The sequence below is a fragment of the Hirundo rustica genome, chromosome 2 (assembly GCF_015227805.2).
Source record: "Hirundo rustica isolate bHirRus1 chromosome 2, bHirRus1.pri.v3, whole genome shotgun sequence".
Lineage (NCBI taxonomy): Eukaryota > Metazoa > Chordata > Aves > Passeriformes > Hirundinidae > Hirundo > Hirundo rustica.
Window position 1 is genome coordinate 33,933,243 of NC_053451.1, and position 20,496 is coordinate 33,953,738.

The 20,496-nt window shown below is 40.6% G+C and overlaps 1 protein-coding gene across 7 annotated transcripts in view; it reads left to right on the plus strand.

Moving 5' to 3' along the window:
• PICALM (phosphatidylinositol binding clathrin assembly protein) overlaps positions 1-15,923 on the plus strand; it is a 65,731-nt gene extending 49,808 nt beyond the window's left edge. For 2 of the 7 annotated variants that reach the window (XM_040056999.2, XM_040057003.2), the window contains 8 exons: positions 161-292; positions 382-412; positions 1,234-1,333; positions 3,079-3,102; positions 5,127-5,186; positions 7,470-7,574; positions 13,582-13,684; positions 14,578-15,923. In XM_040056999.2, coding sequence (XP_039912933.1) covers positions 161-292; positions 382-412; positions 1,234-1,333; positions 3,079-3,102; positions 5,127-5,186; positions 7,470-7,574; positions 13,582-13,674 — 545 coding nt within the window. In that variant the 3' untranslated portion in view covers positions 13,675-13,684; positions 14,578-15,923. The remainder of the gene's footprint in view (positions 1-160; positions 293-381; positions 413-1,233; positions 1,334-3,078; positions 3,103-5,126; positions 5,187-7,469; positions 7,575-13,581; positions 13,685-14,577) is intronic. The other 5 variants (XM_040057000.2, XM_040057004.2, XM_040057002.2 and 2 more) reach the window with 3 other exon arrangements.
• Positions 15,924-20,496: the final 4,573 nt, after the last annotated feature.

Below are 20,496 nucleotides of genomic sequence, written 5' to 3' on the forward strand. Positions count from 1 at the left end.
AAGAGGCATAATAAGTTTTGTCCTTCTTATATAGAATAGAATCACCAGGTTAAATTTTCTATTTTTTAGCCATTGTGTTGACCTTGCTGTGTGTTTAATTGAATGTCATGACATTTGTTGGAGGCATGTGGTTCAAATCACTTATGTTTGTCATTCCAAGGCTTTGATGAACTAGGTGGTCTCCTAAAACCAACAGTGGCCTCTCAAAACCAGAGTCTTCCAGTTGCCAAAGTACCGCCTAATAAATTAGTGTCAGATGATCTGGATTCATCTTTAGCCAATCTTGTAGGCAGTAAGTATGGAACTAGTAACATGTAAATACTTACTGATTTCTTTTAAACAAACAGAATTTCAGTAGTCTCTTTTTCTCCCTTGTGACAGATTTGGGCATTGGAAATGGAACTACTAAAAAGTGAGTATGTTTAATCAGAAGTGGAGCATTTGGATTTTCAGGATAGTAAATTTTCATGAATGTACATGTTGAAACCTGTGCATACCAGCGTAATGTTAGCCTTCAGAGCACATGTGGGACTGTACTTCTTGTACAAGGTGTAATAAATTGTTGAGAGCTGTGGGAAGGTGACTGTAGACTGTGGAGCAGTGATAGTGATAGCAGCAGGCAAGGTGTCCTGTCTCTGATTCCTTTCAGACTTTAGGTATATTAAAAAAATTAGTTCATCAAAATGTTTCTTTCTAGCTGTTGCATGTAGTCATAGCACTCGTTAAATACTTGGTATGATTTGAGTGTGAGGAGAGCTGTTTTAGAGATTGTGAAATGGCAGCCTCAATTTTGAGGCTGACCTTGAGACAGGTGAATTCTGAAGCAGGGTGTGTGTATTTGAGGGTAGTGAACATCTGCTCTAGCAGCAGAGTTGAGAAATGGGATTGGCAAATTTTAAGTTTATTGGGACCATCTGTGCCAATGAATCTGAAATAATTTAGAAATCTAATATGCTGTCTTGAATCTAACTCAAATGTCCTGAGCCGAGTCAGATACACTAACTTACCTGTTCTGGGCAACTGGACTGAGATGCTAAGGAGGCTCATGCTGAACACCTTCTCTTACTTTTCCAAGCCAAACCATGTTGTCACGAAATTTTTTATCGACCCCTTGCTAAATGAGCTTCATTTATAAGAGAAGCCTCATTTCTAAGTGGAAATGGTGTTTACCTGAGAAAGTTTTATAAGAAAGTCCAATGTTTTCTAACAATTTTTTAAAAAATTTATTTGAAGTGATGTAAACTGGACTCAGCCAGGTGAAAAGAAACTAACAGGTGGTTCCAACTGGCAACCCAAGATTGCACCTACAACTGCGTGGAACGCTCCAACGTTGGTAAGCAAATGCTTATTTTAAAATAGTGAGTTCCCTGCAATTTAGATCTACAGGTTGATGTATAATGGATGAATTTGAAAATGGTCTATAGTTGCAGTAAAAAGGTAATAGAAAATTGAAGAAGTGGTCATTTGGAGCTGTGTACTACTGGGATTTGGGTTTTTTGGCTGTGACACTAGTAAATAGCTTGTGATGTGATGTGTGCAGGTTAGGACAAACTTCAGTAGTGTTTGAGTTGCCTCTCTCATGGGAGGTGGGGGCCTCTGGGTTTCATTCCATGGACTTTTCAAGTGCATGTGGAGGCAGGACAAGGGGCAATGGGTGTGAACTGACAGAGGTCAGGTTTAGATTAGATACTAGACAGAAATTCTTTACTACAAGGGTGGTGAGGCACTGGTACAGGTTTCCCAGAAAAAACTGTGGATGCTCAAATTCCTGGCAGTGTTCAAGGCCAGGCTGGATGGGGCTTTGAGCAGCCTGGTCTAGTGGAAGGTGGGGGTTGAAACTAGGTGATCATCAAAGTACTTTCCAACTCAAACCATTTTATGAGTTTGTGATGTGAAACTCTGAATTCCAAGGAGTCAGGAGTCACTTTGCAGTGTAGAACAGTGGAAGTGTGAAAGTGTCCTTTGGGTGCACTTACAGGTCACACATCATTACACTGTAACTTGGCCCGCTCTGGGGGTGGGAATTGGCCCCACTGATACTTGCAGAGGTGTCTGTGGCTACAGCTTTCTTAATGTACATAACTACTGCTTTCCTGCCCCAGTGTGTGCAGTTGTTTTTAATCCGTGTCAGCTTTGATAAGCAAGTTCATGTCTATTTTAACAGGTAGTATTGACAAGGATTTTGGGGTAGCAGTGTAGGGGGAGGGCTTTTAATTATGTGTTAAGGCTTTACAGAAGTAGTTTTCACAATGTTCACAGACATTTTTGCATGTGAATCCTACTCACCCTTTCACCACTGACCTGGAGAACTGTACCTGGACAGAGAAGATAACAAACAGCCCCCAAGGATTTATTGCATCTGGCTCTGACTGGGGGAGGTTGAATCCACAGTGTAGTAATGTGCAGTGTTGTGGATTTGGAGAGATAGAACTTGTCTCCCTGGATCTGCCACCTCTTCCCTACCAGGTGTCCCCTATTGACTCACTACATTTATTTAGGGAGAAATATGTTTGTGGATCTTACAAGAGGATGTGTAGATATTGAAGAAATCGTAACTACTTACCTGCATTAATGACTGGTGTTTTGAGTTTACCTGTGTGCTTCAATCTCTTTAATAACTCATGTCTTATATCTACATCTTGTGTTGATAAGTCATAATGTTTAACAGCTTTTATTATTGAGAAATACTGTTGAGACACTTCCTGTGAAACTGTTCTAGAAATGTAAAAAACTTTAAAAATAAATAATGTGAGGGGGAAAAAAAGCTTTGTTTTCCTCTACTGGTCCATTTATTGTGGAGTTGCTGCTGCTTGCTAAATAAATATGCTTTTGAAAATCTTTGGTGAAAAAGGCATATACCAAATAAGTGGACTATGCAAACCAATGTCAAACCTAATACCAATGACAGTATCACAGGTGTGTTGTCTCAGTGAATGACTTGAATTACAAGAATGTGTTGGAGTAAACATTTAATGTATTTGTGAACTAAAATGCTATCTGTGTATATTCTGTTGTGTAAGTATTTGCTTCTAATCCAGTGTTATTGCATTATGTAATTGTTCTCCCTGGGAAATACAGAATGGCATGCATTTTCCACAATACGTAAGTGAAACAACCCACAGCCTTTTTGCAATCAACTGGCATGCTGATATTAACCACTGCTGTTGCAGAATCTCATAACCTCCTCGCTATTTACACATTTCTCATTTGAAAATCTTTGGTGTGCCAAAAATTGAGCTTTTCCTAGCATACACAAACTTCATAGGTGGTGTGCAGGCTCTTGAATCGAATGATGGCATGGGAAATACTGAGATTATTTTTCCTTGCTTTAAACTGTACCATCTGCTGCCAGAGAGCTGGGGTGTGTGTCTGTGCTGCCTTCAGTGCATTTGGTGAATTCTGAATGAAGATAAAAATACTGTGTTTGAATAACTGCATGAAACCTCACAGGCTTCTGTTATACATGGCACTTGATCCACATTTATGGTAGATCTAGATTTTTTAAATTTTTTTTCTAAGTGGGGAGAGACCAATATGTCATGAATGCTCATAAGAAAAAAAAGGAAACTAATGCAGGTGGTTTACAAAGGGGAAGAAATAACCTGTGCTTGCTGTCTGAGGAATGCAGGCTTTCATTTCAAAGGACCTTTTTCTTTATGTCAACAGTAATATTGGTCTTTTCCCCTTGTATTCTGTTTTTATTCCAGGGTAACTCTGTAACTAAAGGGTGGTAGGTTCCTATTTGAGCACGCAACAATAAGTTTATTCAGCATGTTTGTGTAGGTGTGTGTACACAAACAAAACAAAAAGTTGTAATTTTCAGGATAGCTTTGCCCTCTGTGTGAAATATATGGCGAATACACTGTCCATATGATTTTCTAGCTGTTCTCATGGCAATTGAAATGCCAGTTGCCCTGGCTCTACTATATAAGAAAAAGCAGCTGATACCTTAGAACTGAATTCAGAAGCAGCTTTCCTGATGCCCTATTCTTGATTAAACAATTTATCTGCTTTAATTAATCCAGTATTAATAATGGTTTATTATTTGCCTCTTTTCTGTAGCCGTAATGTCTGTGTACCAAGAAATACTTACGGTGTTTGTCTTGAATAGAAATCCCCACAGCAAAAGCATGAAAATGACTGGGTTTTTTCTAGAAGGGAAACCTAACAGGAGGTGGAGTGGATAGACAGCAAGCAATCTGAACATCTGTAAGCACCAGTTTAGTCTGGAAAAAAATAAAAAAACCCAGCTTTTTTGTCCTTATGGTAGTTAATACTAGTTTAGAAAGTGGATAATAATCTGTAGCATAAAGAATATGGCTAAGAGATGAAGAACTGTCTTTATTTCTATTTCTAAGAGTTATCAGCTGTTTTTCTACATGTATATTGCCAAGCTGTTTACAAAACATAAGTTCACCCAGGTTTTGTCTGTTGACAACAATTCTACTGTACCTTCATAAAAGTACAGTAAGCACATCAGGATAATACAAATGTATCTGTCAAGTACTAAGAGGACTTTTAGCATGTTCAAATGGAGTGAGTGAGGGAGAGGGACTGCCAACTGACTGTTCCTGTGAGAGGCTAATTTATATCAAAGCCTGCTAGGAGAATCCCTACAGTGTGTCCATCCTGGCTAAAGAGAATTCCTGTAAGGTTCAGCAGAAGCAATGGCAATTTGGTCTTTCAATCTTCCAAATTCTCTCTTAAGACTCCTTGTGTACCATTACTTTTGATACTGAAATATAAGTATATACTTCATGAAGTTAAGAAAGTGCTTCTGCGTTATGAGTATTTTCTCTCAAACTTCTCTGAATCTTGTACTGTGTTCTCTAAACAGGATGCTGAGAGAGTGGTGCTTGCTGTTTAGTTCAAACAGTGAGAATCTAAACATGATAAAAGCAAATACATTATTAGATATTTGCCCAGCATGCCCAAAAACTTGAGCTTAGGTATTGTACTCCATCTGAAATAATTAGGATACACTCTTAACACCAGACTGCAAATCCTATTTACTCTTTGCTATGTTCATAATAAGCTGAATGCTGCAGTTGATCTTTAGAAAACAATGTCTTAGAGCATGCAGATGGTCTCTTCTCCTCTCAGTTCACCACTGTTTCTCACACCAGGCACCCCCTGTAATGGCCTATCCTGCCACAACGCCAACAGGAATGATGGGCTATGTGATGGTGAGTGGAATTCCTACAACTCCAGCCAGGCAGATGCTGCATGTTGTTTGATTGCTTATAATTTGGTAGCTCTTGTTTTCCTGAACTATTCTACTGAAGACTGAATTTCAACTCCCATTCATTTATTCCTCACTGAATTACTAACTTCTGGTTTTCTGAACCACTTACATGCTGTTTGTCTGAAATCCTTCCTTACTTCATTTGTTTTATTCATAAACTTCTTAAAATGGAATTACATCATGTTTAAGGTCCTTTCCAACCCAAACCATTCTGTGATTCTATGAAAATTAACACAATGTCTGTTCTTGGTGGTCTTTATTGGCATAAAAATAAGTGTATAATAGAAGAAAGTTTACCATGTCAGTATAAATAGCTGCCTTCAAAACAGAAATGTTTTCTTGGTGAAATGAAGCCTTCCTTAAATACCTACTGCTGAGGTTGGGAGCAAGTGTCTGTGATGATTATTGCTGCAAAAGTGCAAGTTTGTGACACTGCAATATGGTGTGGTTTTGGTTGCAAATTGGATCGATTAGTGACACAGCAGTGCTTCAAGGCTTTTGATGTAAACCTGACCTTTCTGCTTTTTACTCTAAAATTTTTTGTTCTTACCTTAAATTTTAAAATATTCCTGAAATTATATACCTTAGCTCTTTTTGGTATGATTTTGATGCAGCACAGCTTTCCTGGGTGAATAAAAGGCAAGAAAACTTCCTTCAAGCAGTTGTTCTATTAAATGCCTCACAGATAAACGGAAAAAAAAAGTTAAATATTTCATTGTATAACCAAATTACTTTAATGGCTTTTAACATGTATACACTCAGTAAGTGAACTGCAGAAGCAGCCAGCTGTGTTCTTGAGGGCTCTTGGGAGATTATCACATATCATATCATTCCCCACTACCCATCCATGAACTCCCCTATTCTTGATCAAAGTGGCTATGGTTAAACTAACATTAATGTGGATTCAAACTTAATCTACACAACTCTGCTCTTAGGGTGCCAGCAGCATTTTTATAGTTATTTTGAGTCAGCAGCAGGGGAAGGTAACATACACAGTGTACGAGAAGTGATCTTGGCTACATTGCTGTTTTGTGTTTAATTGTGGGGCTTAAATGCAATGTGAAATGGAAACTGGAATTAAGGAGCCGTGACTCTGTTACCCTGAGCTGCTGCTGCTTTTTCAAACATGTGCAGTATCTGAGGTCAGCCATTACAGAATGACCAGTGGGCTCTGTCGCACATCCTGAAATCTGCCCTGGCTCATTCAGGCTTTACTTAGGACATTTACTGTGAAGAATCTCTGAAATGTTGACTCAGTTTACCAACCCTTGCTGTAAGTCCTTTTTGTTTTTCATAAAAACAGTAGTGGGGACCAGAGTTCTGAGGATGGTCCTCTCTAAGTTCAGGCTTTTCCCTTATGCTCCCATATGTTGTGAGGGTGCAGGGACAGGCACCACTCTTAGTAGTGTAGCACTGTGGCTGGGCATTCCCTGGCTGCTGCTTCCTGTGTCTTGGGCCAGCAGATGTTCAGTTGTTCTTATATTTTTTTTAATAGGGTGTTTTCATTAGGGTCAGTTTATTGAATGGGTTCACCCTGTGGTGGCCCAAACACCTGGTTGGCATGATAGGAGGGAGTGTCACCACCACTAGGATTAGTCGGGGAAAAGCTGCTTGGAATGGGGATTGCTTCAGTAGGACTGCTGCTGGCTGTCAACCCATGCCTGAGGGAATGCCAAAAGCAGTGCCAGAGATGGGCATCTGTGATAAATATAACCTGACTTGTAAGATCATCAATACACATTAAACTCGGAATTTGGCTCAGCTGGAGTGCTGGTAACACTGTGGCTCTGATTGTGTATTGACTTAACATTAATTGTGCATACAGCTCTCAGTCTTCAGTTTTGTCCTGAGCTCTGTCAGCACTGCACTGCTGTCTGCAGAACTGTGCTTGTGCTTTCAGAGGCAATCAGGGAAGTGCTGTCAGACCTCGTGTTTGGGAGCAGAAGACCAGCACAAATGTTTCTCTAACAAGTGGTTTAGTGCTTCAGATCTTTGCAGCAAAAGATTGAATGGCCTCAGTTGCTATTGAGAAAATTCCTTGGAAAGGCTCTTATGTTCCTTTCTGGTGACCTTTATTTGCAGAGTATTATAGAAGGATCTCACATGGTTGTGTATCTCAAATAAGACCAAGGCTTTTCACCCATTTGCCATTTTCCTTTATCTCCTTAAACACTTGCAATGTATTAATGCTGTGTGTGATTTGATGCTGTCTGGGTTTTTTCAGCCATCACAGATGGGAGGCATACCAGTAATGACGCAGCCAACTTTGATATACAGTCAGCCAGTCATGAGACCACCAAACCCCTTTGGCCCTGTACCGGGAGCACAGGTGTGTATATTCAATTTATTGGTGCTGGGAATGGATTATACGAGGCAGTTTCTTTAGAAGTATATTTAATATGTTAATTTTATACATAGATATAATTAATACATCTTATTAGTGTTGGGCAAATTATTGCACGAGCCCAGAGGTTCATGGGAGGCTTGCTTCCTATCTGCTTGTATCCTTGTTGACAACAGCAAGCTGGTGTTATCAAGGCAAAGAGGGTAGGTTTTTTTAAAGCATTGTTTTTCTGGAAATATGACAATGACAAAGAATAGGAAAACCTGATGTCTGTGCTCTTTGCTGAAGATGAGCTTTTCCCCCAAAGTCATGTTCCACACTGCCTTACCCTCAGAGTGTGGCTTTGTGAGATTGGCTATTAGAGCTTTTTCCTAAGTATGTGTGTTCCTGTTCTTTCCCCTGTTACACTTCAAAGTATTAGATTATGAAGTACCCAAGATGCAAGGTGTGGGCTCGCATTACAGCATTTTGCAGGGGCCAGACAGGGTATGTGTAACCTTTTGTGTCCATGACTGCATTAGATGGGTTTGAAAAAATTGTGGAATCCAACTTGGTGAAACCTCCACCCACCACCCAGCTGTTGGTCCTGACCACCTCAGTGGGAGGCACATGGCACATCCATCTAGTTTTAACCATGACAGTCTCCAGTGGGTTTTGTATTCCTCCATGGCTTTGCAGGAGCCTGCATTTGCAGCATAGTGAAGATGGCAACAGCAATACCCATCTACCTGGCCTTTCCCTGTTAAGTGCTTCCTTAGATGGAGTGCTCCTTAAATCCCCCGGTTACCTGTTTCTCAGGATGTGTTGTGTCCAGATTGATTACCTAACCTGTTGGAGTGAGTGTGCCAAAGGGCCACTCTGAACTGACTGCATCAGTACTGGAGTTAAATATGTACCTGTTATTGGTTTGTTTTACTGTTTTACAAATGTCTGTCCCTGGGAAATTTCTATCTGAACTCACTTTTATAACCCAATAGGCATCTTAAGAGGGGCTTTTTTTACCGGTAGGAAAAACATCTTAAAAAGTAGGAGGAAGAGGGGATGGATAACCCTGACCACATTCATGCTATTTTTGGAAAATTCTGAGATCATTAAAACTTTGTGTTTGCAAACTGCAGTTAGAGGCAGAGCCAAGTTTAGCTGGCAGACTGAAGCTCCAGGATTAAGTGTGGTTTTACTCACCTATCAGATGTTCCTTTTTCAAAGCTGACTCTGTACATCAGACTTCTATTAGAAAAATGAAATCTATTGTGCCTCTGTTTTGGTCTTACTATAAAGAGCTCTGTCTCTATAGGTGACTGTTTAAAAGTATTCATGTATAACTTCACCTAGGTATAGGTTGGTGTAACTGCACTGTTTGGGACAAGACTGTGGAGGGAAGAGAATTCAGCAGGAAGTTGGAACTAAAAAGAGCCTCAAGCATATTCCAGTGCCTTAATCTGATCCTTTAACAAGAAAGGATCTGCTGTGTGCTGCCAGTGGGCTGTATACCCATTGTCTTCTTCAAAATACAGCCTTGTGGTTAGGGATTTTTTCTAAATATCTTCTTTTAAATGCTTTATCTGAAAGGATACTGTTAATTTCTTTAGCTAGAAATGCAGTTCTCAACTGGCTTTCTCTTGGACTTCTGAGAGATGCTTTGCACCTTCACTGTCACTTAAGTGATTTGGTATTTTTCACATGGGTTTTATACCATTTCAAGAGGATAAATTTATGACAGTTTTTAAATATTGAGCAAGTGAAAGGATCCTCAAGGATAGGAGTTTTCTCTACATTAAAAAAAAAAAAAAATGGAAATGGTCCTTAAATAAAACCAAACCTGCCTAGCTGCCTGATTCAGTTATGAACAGGTAGATGGGTCTGAATAGCTCAGTGAACCTTTCTGCTTCATTTGACATTGCAGGGCGTGGCCTAGGTTGAATCCCAGCTGGCTGTCAGAACAGGAGAAAGAGGAATTAGTCACAAGTGAGGTGTGTGGAGCTATATTTATTCTCTTATCTGACAGTGTTTGGCTCCTGTGAGAATTAATTTCATTGGAAACACACCCTTTGAGTCAGCATTTGCTGTGGCCAAGGAGGGTTTTCCCTGAGACACACAGTCTGTGTTGCTGGAAGGTGTTGAGTTTTCAGAAGCCTGACATCAGTAAAGCATCTTAAATGAAACAGAGGCTGCATGTGAGAGCTTCTCCATACACAGCAGAGTTTATTGATGTATAGCCACAGAGGAGAATTACACTTTTATCCCACTGAATTTACTGTGTGCTTAGTCTTGAGGCTCTTCTGAGAGTGTATTTCACAGTTTAAGTTTAGTTAATTCTCTTGTTGTGCCAGAAATAGAAAAAGGAAAGTAAAAGAAATAGAAACATATACTTGGGGCCAGTAAACAAATCTTAAAGAATAAATAATGGTTGTCTGAAAGACACACAGCTCAAACTGCCCATATGGACCACTGTAAACACCATTATTCTAATACTGGTTTTGTCCATGGCATCATCACTGCCAAAAATGAAATTGTTTTTCATGTTTTCTTTTAAAGCACCAGATTATATCACCTCCAGTCTCCTGGTAGATCTTGGGTGTTGTCTACAGTAAAGAAAGCTGAAAGTACTTAAAAGCATGATGACAAATAGGAAGTTGTTGCCAAAAATTTAATTGCCAAGTTGTAGTGAGTTGAAAACACGCTGGGAAAATAGGCATCTTAATGTTGTGTAGTTTCTGTATAAATTAAACTGTTGTTCATAACTTGATACTCTTAAAGATTATTCTTAATAAATAAGTTTTTTCTCTCTCTAGACATACCTATTTTGTTTCTCTTCCAAGTGTTCTCTTTACATGCTTGCAACTTTTTTCCTAATTGTTGCGGTCAAAAACAAGGGTATTTTGGTTATTAAGGGCAAAATAATTTGAAATAATTGAGAATGAAACTGGAACAGTCATTTCTTTGAAAATCTGAGTGCAGAAGGCATTCATAGTTTTGAAAGATGTGTAAATTTTCTTTGAAAATATTTATCTTGCAGTATTTCCTGCCTGAGAAAGAAAATTGGTTTTCATCATGATGAAATAGTGGGCATTACCCACTGCAGACTATGACATTGTGCTAGCCAGAACAGGGAGAATGGTTGGAGCTGTTTGATGACATTGTAGCTGGTGAGGGGGAAGTGTGTGTGTGTGTGTCTGAGGAGGGGGCAGGCTGAATCAGTGGTTCAGGCAGAGGGATGGCAGATGTGATACAGTACAAAAAGTGCAGAATGTTCCTGATAAGCCAGAGCTGACCGATGTCCAGGGGCTGGAATGTGTCTGCCCATCACAAGGCCCGAGTGCCGCAAGGTGCGGCAGCAGGGCTTGTCTGGTAAACCAACAGCCGCGTTGTGTTGGCCAATATAAAACTGTACCATTGGGACAAATCCGTGTGCCTTCACACCTTGTGTTCTGGTGTGATTGGCCCCAGAAGGACATAGCCCTGGGGGGGAAGCAGATGGGTAGTGCAAAATTTAGGATTTGGAATAGAATAAAGAAATCGCTCCACCTACCGCCAACTTCTTTGTAAATTGTAACAATGCAGTTGTTAACACTGCCAATTGTACACTCAAGTAACAGGAGTGATTGCCTGGATGATAGGGAATAGGTCAATGTGCAAATGAGTAAATTGGTTTGGTGGGTGTGTTTTGTGGTTGTTTTTTGGCTGGGTGTAGGGGGATGGGTTTTGAGGGGTATTTAAAACTGTAAGAGCAGGGTATGGAGTTCAGGACAGACTTACGCCAGAAAGTAGACCTTAGAGATGCTTGTTTTGGCACATTACCCCTAAAATACGTGCTAAAACAGCTTGACAGACTTGTTTCATGGGAAACTAGAATGTAGCTAATGATGGCAATCAGCCCAATGTTCGCCTGTGGACGGGTTCTTAGGTTTTACTGTGACTCCAGGGGTCTTTGGCTTTGTTGGAGGCAGTGCTGGACTAGCTTAGTGTGACTGAGCTGTCTGAGCAGTGCAGTGTGGTCCATTTCACATCACACCAGCTATGGGCAGTAGGGGCACTAAATCCACTGCTCCACTTAGATCAGCACTAGAGAAACTGATGGCCAGTGCTGTTGTTTTAAATGCTTCTCCTTAGAAACTGCTAAGAGCAGTCCTGGTTTCAGATCTATTTATAAACAGTAATCTGGAGAGGTGCAATGTAGGAAACTCTAACTATACTTTCCATATATATTTTTTAATAATTAGAGGAATCATGTTAAAATATGTATTTACTGCAAGATGTTGTGTCTTATCTGAGTTTAATTATGGTATCTAGGTAATAGCATTGTCAGGTTTTTTTCCTCAGATTTTAACCTGAACAGGCTTCCTGAAATTTCCCCTGTGTCTGGTTACGTGCTGATGTTGCTCAAGTGACTCCAACCTACCAGTCTTCCACACTGCTTTCAAACTGGGATGATACTTTGGACTGGGATGGAGATTTGGCAGCTCAGTCTGATAGAAGTTTTAGTATGTGACTTCAAGGCATTTGACCATGAAGAGGAAGAATGTCTCCTGAAATCAAGTGGCAGCAGGCATTCCTTGCTAAGGTTAGGACTCTATTGGACCATATCACTAGTTTGCCTATGGCTTTCCAAAAGGAAGAACCAAGTTTTAAGAGGGGAAATTCTGACATCCAGAAACTGCTTCTCAAGCATTTCCCATTCTGTCTCATGACTTTTCCATGATTTATTTATGGTGACTGGATCTGAGTACCCCACTGGGAGTAGGCTTTCTGGAGGAGATGAAGATTTCAACGCAAATCTAGCATGTCCTGATCCTGAAGGAAGTCCTCCTGCTCATGTGGTTTCCGAGATAGACATTCATGTAAAAAATTTAAACGTGCAATGGCAATATTTACACTCAGCACTTCTACAAGCAATTCCCATGAGCAGATTCCGTCATGCGTAGGTTGGCAGGTGCCTGGCATTTCCAAAGGAAAAGGTCTTCATGCAGTATTTTTTTGCCATGGGCACGGAGTGCAAGTGACTCTGTTCTGAACAAACTGTTCCAGTGAGGAACCCAAATTGGAGGATGGTGACTTTGATTTGTAACTGCAAAAACATGCATTTTCTACCCAGGGGGAGGGCAAATAGGATTTAACAAAACACCATTTATAACGGGAAAAGTACTAACACAGAAGGACAAACAAATCAACAAATATCAGATACTCCTGCAAGTACAGCCTGCAGATTATTGGTGCTTGCCAGCAGCAGCAGTTGGAATGCCAGTATTACCCACCTCCAAGTTATGTGCTTTATATGACTGAGTTTGTGGTGTGGTGCTTTAGGTACATGACTGTAGGATGCAATTTTTATGAGTGTACAGACTATCAGTCGCAGTCTTCAGTTCTCACCTATAACAGCCACAGTAGCAGTTGAAATTCTCACCTTTTTTCCTTTTTTTTTTTTTTGTTTCTTTTTTACTCCTACTCACAGAATATATCCCATGTTCTCCTTCTAGGTCCCAAAATGAGAAATATCTATTCTCTGCTATCCAGCTTCCTTTTTTATGCATCCTATTTTGACAAGAAAAGATGCTGAGAGCTATTCCTTCTGGAGAAACCATCTGGAAAGCTGCCATGCTCTGGCCAGACCCCAGCATCATCTCTCCCTGCCAGGCTATAGTTTTTCCAGGAAGGCAGGGAGAGGACTAACCTGTTTCACAGGAGTCAGGCTGAACATTTTGTATCTTCTTTCGAAGAAAACTGCTGTGAAAGTGTGAGGTTATCTGCTTATTTGGCAAATGCCACTGGCATTTCCTTCCTGGAGGGTCATGTCCAGCTTGTTTCTGCATTACACCAACCATTGAAGAGGCTTTGTTTTCCATATGACCAAACACCTTGTTTTAATAGCTGACTTCTGCCAAGTTTGCCTCTTAACCTCCCTTTGTCCTTTCATTACACGTTCAGCTTTCATATTCTGTCATTCTGAGACCTTGTTTTCTTTTTCTTTCCCTTTCTCTGTCGTCTTTCTTACTAGCTGTCTGCAGCATCCAGCCCTTCCAGTCAGAGTCCTCACAGAGCCTCAGGAAAGGATCCCTTTGCAGAGCTCTCTCTCCAGGATTTCTTGTAGAACAACTTAGGTATTGTCCATTATTCTGGGGAGATGCTGGTGTTTGTGATATGAAACAAAAAAGTTCTAATTCTAAGTTTTATTAACACGGCTAGAAATGTTTCTGAAGGAAATAAACCCAAATCTTGTTGAGTTGGAAGCACTGTGGAAGTGACTTGGAAACTGTGTATTTAACTTCAGCAGTTTAGAGGCTGATTGAGTGGTTTTGCTTCAGCTCATGTAGTACTTGCTGCAGTTAGGGAGAAGGAACTGGTGCTGTCTGGTATTTACCATCTCATCAGGAAGATGTTCAGCGCTCTCTGTTAGCAGCAGAGCCCTGAGTGCTGCCGGCAGAGTGCTTGTGTACTTCCCCATGGCTTGGCCAGAGTTCCCTTCATGCAGGAGGAGATGCTCGTTTCACGTGTGCCAGGGATCCGTTTTGGTACAGAGGTGCAGTGGAGGAGTTGTGTCGTTTTTGACCAGTCAGGGGCAGGTGGGAACTAAATAGTAAAATGAGTGAAAACACGAAAAAGAAATTCAAGAATCCATAGTATAAAGAGAGAGTAGGCTTATTGCACACAGCAGCTGCTTTTCGTCATGCACTTCCTCTGGTTCACCATGAGAAATGACCCTGAGTTCTCTTCATAATGGTGTTGGTCTGTGTTATGCTGCCGATGGTGACAATATTGCATGGATAACTAGGTGGGTTTTATTTTTAATGCAGAGCTATTCCAAAGGCTGATGTCGTTGGAAGAACATCCTGATGACTTTTGGTTGTTTCCTGGCCCTGACTTTTAAAAATACCTCATTTCTGTTCAAAACTTCAGACCATGGGGTAGCTTGGGCATCAGAAGAATGGAAAGTTTTGAAGAGAAAAGTGCTGCTTCTGTTGCATGTTAACCCCAGGGTTTTTCATCTTTCCAGATTCAGTTTATGTAACTGTGTTAGATGGAAGCGAAAGGAACGTTCCCAAAAAGATGTGCTCAGCAGTAAACTCCCACTTCCAAGAAAAAAATGAACTTCAGTCTCTCAAACTCTCCTCTTCCATTAAGTGATGCAGTGGATTGATGAAGACCAATGAAGGAAGCTGGGACACCTCCATAAGAAGACATCAGTACACAACACAAAGCCAAGAACTGCCATGAATTAAGACCAAGATCTATTCTTGTCCTGGTGACTAACACGTCAATACTCTCAGCTTCTAATAATATCCTTAATTGGTAACGTATGAAGAGAGGCCTTTATTCTGGAGATTGATATTGGTGTTTGGAAATGCTGTCTGGATTGGAGATATGTCCTTTACCGTAACTCGAAACAAGACTCTGGGCAGGGGAGGGTCGAATCCTAACTCTTAATTCTGCAGTTACCTTTTCTTCAGTCCTCACAAATGTAGGCACAGCAGTAATGGAAATTAACTTTTTTTAAAAATTATATATTCAGTTTGCAGTAGACATTCCTTATGTATTATTGTTTGTATTTATTTATGATTATCAATTTAACATTAATATTGTATCAAAAAAAACTCCTTATGAAAATGAGTATGGATGTATACAGTATGTCTGATTTTTATCCACAATGAATGAATCTGATTCAGAATGCTTTTCAGCTGACATACAGAGCACTAAATATTTTAAAGGTCTGAATCTAATGAATTCTCAGTATATATGGGAATTAGGGAAGAGCTGTAAAACGCATTAATCCTTATAGTCAATTCTGTGCCTAGGATTTTGCAAGGGAACAGTTAACTGACTAGAAGAAGCACTACATTTTTAATTCAGCATTAGTGCATTGGGAAGGAACTTTATTGCTTTGTGCTTGGCATGTCATTATTTTTACATTTGACATTATAAGGCCTTTCCAAGATGAATGTGAGGAATTGCTTTCACTTTTAAGACTTTCCTTCTTTTCTGTAAAAAAAAAAAAAAAGAGGTGTTGTGTGTTGGAGGGAAAGCCTTTTCATTTGGCTCGTGCCATGTACCTTTTAAAAGTAAAAAAGGGGAAGTAGCTTCCTTACATATGTCTAGTGGGTATTTAGTTCACGAGGTATTAAAGTAGCGCTGTTGATCGGTGCTTTGTGTAAATACATCATAACTTTTGGGTGGAGTGGGGCCTTCAGAAGGATAGTCAATGATACGAAAGCAATTCTGTACATGAATTAAGCATACTTGCTGCATTGTCTCTGCAGATTCTATTTTTGTTTAAAATATTAAAATGTATGTTAGCAAAAATGGGTGGATTTTCAAATAAAATGCAGCTTCCACAGAACTTTTGTTACGGTATGAAAGTCTGAGGTTCTTTTCTTTTTGCTGCTTAAAATGTGCACTGATAATTGCTTTGTTTACTTAATAAAATACCAAATGTATTTCATACGTGCATATTGTATTGCAGGAAGTGCAGTGCTCTGAATCTGTGGCTGACGTGATCCATGCAGCCTCTTCCCAGGCTGGCGTCACAGACAGCTTCGGTGTTCCAGTAACAAGGTGTCTCCTTCTTCTGACCTAACCTGATATTTCACCATCTTCTAGTTTTTCAAAATATTCATGGCAATAAACTTGTACTGTTTATAACATTGGCAAGAAGCATAAATATGTCCCCAAAAATTATAATTGTCTTCCAGTGGAAGGTAGTGCTGGAAAAGCTATGAACGGTTTGCTGAGACCATCTTCTGTAATTAGACACAGGAAGAATTGATAAGAAGTGGAACTTTTCCTCCTCACAACAGCCTGAGGCTTGTCCTGGAGGCCAGAGTGTCATAAACTGAGCAGTACAGGTCAGTAGATTTAAAATTTCTTTCTCAAAGCATGAATAAAAAACTCCAGAACCTATTATAGAGTATGTAATACATACCACCCACATCTGGGGAGTTTCATACTCATTTACTAAAATTTTGCCTTGCTACCACTGAGGCTTTCAGTGTGGGACGGTGCCCTCAGAGAGCAACTCAGGTTTGCTTGTGGTCAGAATATAAAAAAGGTGAATTGTTTGAACTGGGAGCCAGCTGGAGAAAAAGGTGCACATCTATGACCTGTTAGCTGTATCAGTAACTACCAGGTTGTTCTGAAATACAGTCCAGACCTTGTGTGAAGGAAGAAGGCAGACCTTCATCCTCTGGAGCCTGATGAGCTGGATTATAAAACATGCCAACCTTCTTTTTAGGTCTGTGGTGTTCTCTGCAGTCTAACTTGAGGCTTTTGGCTGAGGATAGATCTGTGTTCCCGAATCTCTTCGATCTCTTAAACTGTTTGGGTGGCTGTGGAATTGAGGCTGCAAATCATGAGAGCGCCAAAGAATTGCTAACACTCAAACCATGTCTTCTGCAGGGATGCTGAACTCCTGTTACTCTTTACTGCTCACTTGTTGCTCTGTGTTCCTTGAAATAGCTGCTGTGCAGATTAAGTGTTCTTGCTGAAGGCCTTGCTAAACACCCCTTGCTCTTTGGTTTACTCTTCAGAGACAAACTGGCTTGAGAATTTTCCTGAGTAGTATTTTCTCATTTGCTTTGTTCCCAGTAAGTGTTTGCTTTCAGTATCATTGAAATAGCACTCAGTTTAGCTTAATTTAAAAAGCACAGCACACAGACGTATTTTGTTTTTTAATTACCAGCATTTTTCAATAATAAGGGTTTGTGAAAACCTTGTTCTCTTTAGAATTGAGTTGAAAAGCTGTTTAATCTACAGGAGCAAACTGTGTAGGGAAGCTGCCTAGCAGAGGATGATGAAGTGCTTTGTTAGAGGGATGTGGTTCCTCTTAAAGCTTTGTGTAGGGAACTGGTGTGTCAGAATAACCACAATATTTTAATTTTTTTAAAATCAGGGAATTATATAACAAAAACAACTGGATTGACCTCTTAAGGCACTTACTCTTGCCAGAAGAAGAACTTCAACTGCTCTTAACTGAATTTTCTAACAGCACAAATGTGCAGTCTTCATCTGAAGATAGATCTAAATTCCTTTGCTGCTTTTCTTCCTTGTTTCAAAGTCACAAACTAAACTGAGCTGGTACCTCAGATAAGTTTAAAGTCTGTCTTTTTCTGACTTTGTGGCATAGGAGGTTCCATTCAGCCAACTGCCCGAATAAGTCACAGACATTCCCAGTTGCCAAACAGCCCTTCAGCAAGAAAAAGGGACAGGGTGAAACCCTGCATCTTTCATTAGACAAAAAGTGCCCATTTTCAGGGCCTGACACAAATTTTGTAGCAGCATAAATGAATTGCAACTTAAAGGCCATGACATAACTGAGATAAAGATTGTGGCAGAGAAATGAGAATTAAGTGCTAAAAACACTGGGAACTGATAGTAAATGCTGATGGGAGCAGAAGATTGACAAGATAATGTGAGGGGCAGTGAAAAAATGTGCTGAATACAGACAAATGAGCAGCGCTAGTGGCAGCATATGTAAACTGAACAAGAGCTTTCTCCTTGGCCTGTTGTCAATCTCTTGACTTGACCTTGGGCGCTCTCACACCACAATGGAGAGAGCAGAAATGGGCTTGCCATCTTCCACTGAGTTTGCCCAACAAGAAAAATCTGTGAGATTTGATGTTTTCCAAGTCCAAACTGGAGCACAGAGGGACTTAGCTGATTGTTCAGCTGCATCCTGGCTGGGGCAGGAGAATGAGTGAGGAGAGAACCCTGGGCAGGTTCCCTGAAGGTTTAACATTGCTGCCACCTACTCAGCTCCTTTTTGTACCTGAAGGTTGAGTAATACTATGGGAGATGGCCTCCCTGAGATAACAGATCAGTCTAGGAGTGAGTAAAACACATTTAATTCTTTTCTTGCTTCTCTGATGTTGAAACTTCCTGAAGCAAAGATTAAAAAGCCTTGGAACAAAGAGCCAGCTTGCTTAAATTTCCATGTGAGGTGATAATGGGTACAGAGAATGTGTTGGATGCAAACACAGTGTTTTGGATATCAGCAGCTGCAGTACACAAGGAGCACTGAGGTCTTGGGTTTATTTTTCCTAGCATGGATCTCTGCTTTGTTCTTGGCGTTAGCTGCTGAACTTCCCTGTGCCAGCTACAGCAATTGCCCAAGTACTGGGGTTGTTTTAGAAAAGTATCTGATACAATTTTAGCTTCTTGTTTTACCTTAATCACTAAGTGAGCAAAGATCTAGCACCATGGTAAATCCTAGTTTTTAGCGTGGCTCTGTGTTCAGCTGTCCACATATGGGAACAGTTGTTGGCATCTTGTTGCTATGTCCTAAAATAATATGGTGTTTGTGCGAGACAGCAGAACATGAGCTCTGCAATGTAGTATTGCAAAAAACGTCCTTACTTTCACAGTTGACTCAAAATCCAAGGAAAAGCCTTTTTTTGGAGGAACTTCCAGCTGTGAAACATCAGTGGCTAAAGGTGCTAACACCAATAGATTCTCTGTTCTGTGCTTGTCACTGTAGTGTAACTTTTCAGTCCATTAGCTTCTGCCTTGACCCTATTCTGGCAAACTCCTTTTAGCCCACAGAAGCAGAGCGTTTAATAATTTCTCTCTCAGAAAGCAGCCAAACAAGAAGAAATGCTGCAGAACGAGTCTCTTACTCTCATTTCCCAAAACGTGCAGGTCTGAACCTGTGGAAAGATTGCCTTGTTATATAACCTCGCTGCAGCAGAGGCTGCAAACCTCACAAAAACCAGACCAAAAGTGAAATCAACCCACATTCCCTGCAGCTCAGGCTGGGGAGAGCATGCCAGCACAGCCAGACGATAGAGCGGTACAGTCCAGTTGCTCAGAGAGGGTCCAAGCCAGCAGAGGGCTGAGGTAAGCAGCTCCTTTCAGGACTGCAGTGGATGAAGGCTCTGAGCACACCTTTCCCCACTGTGCTTTTTAGACATTCTGTGGATTGATGCTTCTCACTTCCAGCTCATGGACCTCAGTTCTATTAAAATAGTTTTTATTTCCATGCAACTGGAGTGATGCTTTTATTTCTTTAATTTGAATTCCAAGGAATACTTGGGTTTTTTCTTCCTGTTGAGACTGCAACTTTCTTTGAGCTGTGTTTAACTAAAACACATAACTCCAGCTCAACTGAAGCTTAGCTTGGATTACAGTTGTGGAGACACCTGGAGCCTTGCTTACATCCTTGGAGTTGCCTTGTGCAACACTAACACAGCAAAGAAAAGGTATTTCATAATGCTGGGAATACAAGGGTGACTCCCATAAGTTTGGTCCTAACTGGAGCAGTGAACTCTAAGTGGGGCTTGGAAAGCACTGGCTGTGCTGCCAGAAAGTGACTGATCAGCCCCCTGTTTTACAACATGCTGCTCATTTCTGAGAGATTTTGCCAGTAACAAATTTATCAAATCCAGATGCCTTGGGCTGAAGACCCAGCTTTCTCCATATGAAAGCCTCACCATGGCCTTAACGCTAATCCTGTAGAAATCAAGGGGATTTGGGACATTTCACTAAATATGTTTTGCTGCAGGCTGTTGCTTCTGGCTTGTGCAGGCTGCCTGGGGCTTGTACCCTAATTAGCATGTTTGGGATTTCTTTTTAACTCCCTCTCACCCACACAGGCTGTTGTGGGAAAAGGGTAAATTGACTGGAGTAGGCAATGGTTCTTTTTTCCAAGGTGCAGGTTGATGTTGTCCTGCCCTATGTCTGCACATGGTGTTCTGCATTATGGGCATTAACCACAAGAAGCCTAGAGCTGGGCCCTCCATTTACACCAGCAGAAAATGTAAATCCCTGGGTGGTGGTGGGAAGAAGGAGAGGCCTTTCTCTAACAGAAAAGCCACTCAGCATAAGCCACATTCTAATTCTGCATCTAAAGGAGAAGCTAAACTAATCACTGAGAAGAACTAATTTCTCTTTCAAGTCAGACAGTTCATGGGCCTTGTGTTGCACT